This window comes from Peromyscus eremicus, chromosome 1, assembly GCF_949786415.1.
Source record: "Peromyscus eremicus chromosome 1, PerEre_H2_v1, whole genome shotgun sequence".
In the NCBI taxonomy this organism is placed as follows: Eukaryota; Metazoa; Chordata; class Mammalia; order Rodentia; family Cricetidae; genus Peromyscus; species Peromyscus eremicus.
In genome coordinates, this window is record NC_081416.1 from 152445232 (window position 1) to 152451535 (window position 6304).

General features: G+C 45.7%; 1 protein-coding gene across 1 annotated transcript; it reads left to right on the forward strand.

The window, feature by feature from the left end:
• Positions 1 to 60: 60 nt before the first annotated feature.
• LOC131921942 (uncharacterized protein C2orf78 homolog) lies at positions 61 to 4709 on the forward strand. The gene is given in 4 exon segments (XM_059276722.1): positions 61 to 148; positions 312 to 384; positions 847 to 1595; positions 2823 to 4709. Coding segments are annotated over 4 exon segments (2784 nt in total). The 3' UTR covers positions 4697 to 4709.
• Positions 4710 to 6304: the final 1595 nt, after the last annotated feature.

Sequence of the window (6304 nt, forward strand, 5' to 3'; positions counted from 1 at the left end):
TTCTCTTAAAAGAAGAAAGTGAACTCTCATGGAAGGGCAGGACTCTGTCCTGGGAATGAGATGAGCATTCAGAGTTGCGTTCAAGAGTTCAGAAAGCACCGCACACGTCTGGAGATAGCCAACAGACTGCTGGTGACGGAACACAACGGTAAGTAAAAGGAGGCTGAAGGGGTGCGACCAGCCTTGGAGCCCCAGTTAAGAAACAGAAATCTCTCTCTCTCTCTCTCTCTCTCTCTCTCTCTCTCTCTCTCTCTCTCTCTCTCTCTCTCTCTCATCTTTTTTTAATGTAAAGCTGTTCTGTCTGCATGTAGTCTCCATAGTCTGTCTGGTGATTGCAGAAGATGGAAGTGGGCATGGGATCCCCTGGAACTGGAATTACAAACGGTTTTGAATCACCCTGTGGGTGCTGGAAACTGAACTCTGGTCTTTTGTAAGAGCAGCCAGTGTTCTTAACTGCCAAACTACCCCTCCAGAATTCTGTCTCCAGACCCTGAGAGAGAGTGATTAGTCTATCGCCTCTCCAGGAATCAAGTTTTCTCTTATGAGCAACAAAAGTATTCTTTAAGCCCGGCGGTGGTGGCACAAGCCTTTGATCCCAGCACTCGGGAGGCAGAGGCAGGCGATCTCTGTGAGTTCAAGGCCAGCCTAGTCTACAGAGTGAGTTCCAGGAAAGGTGCAAAGCTACACAGAGAAACCTTGTCTCGAAAAACATATATATATATATATAGATAGATAGATAGATAGATAGATAGATAGATAGATAGATAGATAGATAGATAGATATAGATATAGATATAGATATAGATATAGATATAGATAGATATATAGATATATATATAGATAAAGTGCACCTTTCTTTGGGACAGAATGTACTCTGCAACCCTCTGTGCCTGTGCCGAGGAGTGTCATGCCCTTAGCAGGAAGTGTGTGCAACTTCTCCAGGGTCTCCACCCCAGCTGTGAGTTCAGCATGGCTCCTGCCATCCGACTCCAGCACTTGTTGCCAGCAGCTCATGGACAGTGCTTACCCCTACCTACCAGCTGGCATGACCATGGTGACTGCACTGACTGACCAGGGCCAGAGCTCTGCCTCAGCACTCTCCTAGCCAGGTGTTCTCCAGTGGGATCCCATGGGAAGCACTGACAGGAGGGGAGCTGCACTCCAGGACTTCACTGTAACTGTCACTGATCAAAATACCACATTCTCCTCCCTGTCTGTGACAGCCCAGGGTGACAATATTTTAGATCCCAATGCCTTAGTCCTTTCCTGTCCAACACTTTCTGCCAACCTTGTTCAGGCCACACCACCACAGGTGTCAAATCAAGGATACAGCCTGGCACCTTCCCACCAGAAGGGTAGCCAAGTCTATTACTATGACCTCAACAGCCTGGGCCCTCTGATGGCTGGAGAACTTGGGCAGTGTCTGCAGGCCTGTGACTCTGTGTCCTACTCTGGGGGTCAGGCCTCTGCCCTGCAACCAGAGATGGTGATGATGCTAAAGGAGATTCAGCCAACGAATGTCCAAACACCTTTCTCCACCTCTGCCATCTACTATCCCACACCTGCTCAAGACATGGCAGACATCAGTCTTCAAGGTGAGTAAAGCCAAGAGGGGAATGAGTGATATCAGCACTCAAAAGAGACACAGCTCTACCTTTCATCAGTGGATGTCCACATGGGGGAAGAATGGGAGTCCTGAGAGGCTCTGGCTCACCATCCCCATCTTCAGTCGCTGTAATGACAGACAATTCAGGGTAATGAGTGGCATCCATTCTTCATTAAGACATGTCCATGGAGCACACCACAGACACACATCAGTGACCTAGCTAATCAGTCCCATGCACCATTACACTGCAATCACCTCCTTCCTAATCTATTGCTCAGGGATTTAGAGGACACCAAGGCCTTTCTGTTTGGTAACACTTTATTTTCTCTGTGTTGAATTCTGACTCTAGAGCAGTGCAACTCCAAATCTGTCCTAGAAGAAGTATTACTCTCAGATTCCAAGTGCTGGCCCTGCCATTCTCTTACAAATATAAGTGCATTGAGAGTCCAGTATACCCGGTGTACCAGTGTACAACTGCTAAGTTGAGCAAAGCTTCTCTCTCTTTTCTCTCTGTCTCTCTGTCTCACTCTCTCACTCTCTCGCTCTCTTTCCTTTTCTTTAGCTATGGTTATTCAGAGGTGAGCCAAGGCTATGCATGATCATTAGGACACATTCTCTACTACACAGTCACACAAACCCAAAGATTTCACCTTCTTAAACCAATTTTCACATCATTAATATCAAGGCTGTGAAATGTGGGGCTGGAGGAAATCCAGAGCTGTTGAAAGGATTGCCTTGCAGGAGTGAGGAACTGGGTTTAGATATCTGAACCCACTTAAAAAGCCAGGCTACTGGGGGCATTTGAGTAATGGCAAGAAGGTGGCAGACACAGGTAAGTTCTTGAAAATTATGGACCAGACAAGCTGCCTGATAGGAAACTTCCACAGAATGAGGGTCACTCTTACAGAGACATGGGAAAGGAAAGGGAGGACCACACCCCAAGGGAATTCTGTCACCTCCCCATGATCACTATGCATGCACACAACACACAAACACCGAGGACAAAACAAACATCTGAGAAAACATGATATCACATGGTTACCAGAAATAAGACAGTGGTCACAAGTCTCCCAACAGAGGTGCCGCCTGTGCTACTCAAGCAGAGCTCATAGGAATGCCTTCCCCACTGCTGTAGGGGTCTGAGTACTGAGGTGCACTGAAAAGTGGGGAGCACCTCACTTACCAGGCACTGACTTCTTCCTTGACTCTTTTTCAGTGGTGAAAATGGAGACATCTCTGGGACTTACAACTTCAGGCCAGACAATCTGTCTGCTGCAGAGTCCAGACCTCTGTAGTGCCTGCACCCAGGATGTCCAGATGAAGACACCACCTGTCATTGGGGACAGGTCATTAACTGCCCCCATCGACAATCCTTCGGAATTCCTGCCCTTGCCTTCTGCTCCAAGCTTGGAACAAACAGAGAATAACGACTTGGATTTGATGACAGATGACCTATCAACTCCTCTGGGTGCCTATGAGGGCATAAAAGAAAACCAAGACCCATCACTTCTCCCTTTAGCACATGCCAACATGCAGCAGGCCTTGAACTACACTGATTCTGAGGGCCTTAGGCAGAAGCTTTCTCCTGACAATGCCACCTTGGGAAGCAGTAGCCTTGGTCAGGATGAGCCTGCAGAGTGTGTGATGGGCTCCAGCATGGACTTTGCAGACATGACTACACTGGTGGCAGATATTCACCTTCCCCAACTCTTCAACTCCCTCACTGGAATGAACCAATTCCAAGATCCCACAGCAACCCAATCCAAAAACATCAGGATGGATCAGGCCCAGGAAAGCTCCAGCACCATCAGTGTACCCTTGGACCAAGTGAAAAAGAATAGTCAGAAAGCCTCTGAGATGCTTGATGGGTCTCCTCAGGACAGAATCCAGCTCCAGGGCCTGGTGGAGGAAGAAGAGGCTGTGGGCAGTACTGGGTCCAGTGAAGGGGCTATTGACAACATGCCCAAGCACATGGAGGGCAAAGCCCAGAAAGCCACAGCCAGCAGGCCCAGCAGAGCTAGGGCTCAGGGGCAAGACAAGACCAAGAGAACCAGAGAAAACAACTCCAAGAAAACAGAGGAGCTGAAGCAGTTAAGGAACAGAGTCAAGGCAGAAGAAAATACCACCAAGCCAAAGAACCAGAGGAAGAGGAATCCACCTGAGCTCCGCCACAACAGCTTTAAAAAGCCTCGAACTCACCTCGGCATGCACATGCTGGCATCCGTGCAGGTCTTTCACCCACTGGGGAAGAAGAGTGAGGACAAAACTGGCATCTCCTCCTCCCGGACTCTGCTAAACTTCAGCAGCAACAAAGATCCCAGGACAGGCCCAGCCACCACATCCCTTCTGGATGTGCCATGTGATGGCCGAGGCCCTGTTAAGCCCCTGGGTGATGCTCAGAGACCAGAAAGCAGTGCTCACAAGGAGTGTCCACCATCCCACTATGAGCTGCCCCCACCTGGGAAGGTCAAGTTAGTACCACTGCCTTTCCCAGCCCTGGACAAGCCTCAAGCCAGATCTGTTTCTAGAAAGCCTCTCTCCCTGGCTTCACACAGGCCCACTACAGTTTATCCTGTGAGGCCTCATTCATACTCAGCTCAGCCTAACACACTCAAGCCATCCCAACCAGCTCCTGCCAGCACTTCTTTGATGGCCTCTGACAAGCCAGCTCTGCCTATTGCTACCAGTGCCACACGACCTAACATAACCAACCCCATCCAGCCTTGCACTGGGCATCAGCCAGCTGTCTGTAGGCCAGTATCCTACAGGGCATCATCTCACACTTCACTCCAAAGGGAGCTTGCTTCTGCTGACAAGAATAAGGCCCCATCACCTCCCAAACCTCAAATCCAATATCTGCTGCAAGACTTCAGCCGCCAACCAATTCCATGGAGGAAAGTTGACATTCCAGGGCCAGTCATCTCACAGCCCATCACAGAAGAGCAGAGACCAGAGAGGGAGGCCATGAAGAGGCAGGCTCAACGGGAGAGAGAGAATGCTGCCAAGTACACCTCTCTGGGCAAACGGCAGCTTTTCCTTCAGAGGGAGAAGGATATGGAAATTTCTCGATATTATGGCTATGCAATGTAAGAGCAGGCCAGGTTTTTAGAGCAAGTGCTTTTCAATGTGGACAAGAAGAGACATAAATACGATACACATGTACACATGGGGTTTAAAGACTTAAATGAAATGTATAGATACATGGGTACAAATGTAGGAATACAGATGACTATGTAGATATAGATGGATATACAAAATATCTATATTCACATATATTTGAGTACTTAGTAAAACTCCCTAAAAAGTCTTAAGTCTGTTATTTCATTTGTGAGTAATGTATCTTTCAATATTTACCTTAACTTTGATAATTCAATTTTTACATTTTCTAAGTACAATATCATATTCTATATGAAATAAAACTCATAAAATACTTTTTAAATATTAAATCAATTAAATGTTCTAGTTGTATTAAAATTATTATCCTGGAGTTTTTCATTCACTGGACATGGTATGTCTTGAAGCACATACTGAGTATTGAGCACACCTCCTCCATGTCCACAGTCTGACCATTTCTCACCTCTCCCCACAGCGCTTAGACATCATTTTTCTGCTACAGAGCTTTGCCTCTAATTTCATGAAACATACACACATTGGATTTCATTTATGTAAATATAATCTAGGAATGAAAGAAAACATGGACAGTTTACTGAGCCTGGTTAATTTATATGATAATCTCTACAGATTTTTTTCCTGAACAAAACATAATTGCATTCATTTTATGAATTAATAATTTTCCACCATGTTAATACATCACATTTTCTTTATACCTTTCTCTGTTTTTGACACTCAGGCTATTTCCCTAATGTTGCTGCTGTGAACTGTTGCAAAGGCTATTTTTGGTGTCAACCTGAATACATGTGGAATTGGTTGATTAGGTCCACCTGTGAGGGATTTTTCTTCATTAAAAAAATTATTAAATCATATGAAGTCTTTTGAGATGGGAAGATATGCCTTTAATTTGGGCCATACCTTCTAGTGGCAGCCTATGTAAAGGGCATGGAAGAAGGAAGCTCTTTGCTCTTTGCTTGCTTGCCCTTGCTCTTGCTAGCATATCCATTCCTTCACTGGCATTAGATCCTACTTCTTCAGGATTCTAGAGCATACTGAAGAACAACTGAGATATCTGGCCTCATAGACTGAACAACTACTCTACCCTTGAACTTTCTGTTGGTAGATAGTCACTGTTAGACTTGATAGACCATGGCCTGTAAGCCACTCTAATAATTCCCCTTTCTATATAGAGAGAGATGGATAGATTGAATGATTCTATCAGTTCTGTTCCTCTAGAGAATCCTGACTAATATAATTCTGCTGTAATCAATATTGATGTGCAGATATGTCCCTAATATAATGAGTTGAAATCCTTCTTGTAAATACCCGAGTGGTATAACTGGGTCATGTGAAAGATTCATTTTTAATTTTTTAAGAACCTCCATTGTGATTCTGTTGTGTGGTGACTCTAGCAAAAAGCACACATGGACACTCTTATGGCTGAATAGAAAGTCTGTATTTCTGACCAGCAGCTGCATGGGAAACCTGCACAAATCATGCAGCCCCAAGCCTCTCTGCCTCTGGTCTTTAAAGCACAAAAACTATGTCCTGGATTGACATGCTTTAGTGAGCAAGAACAGTTAGCAA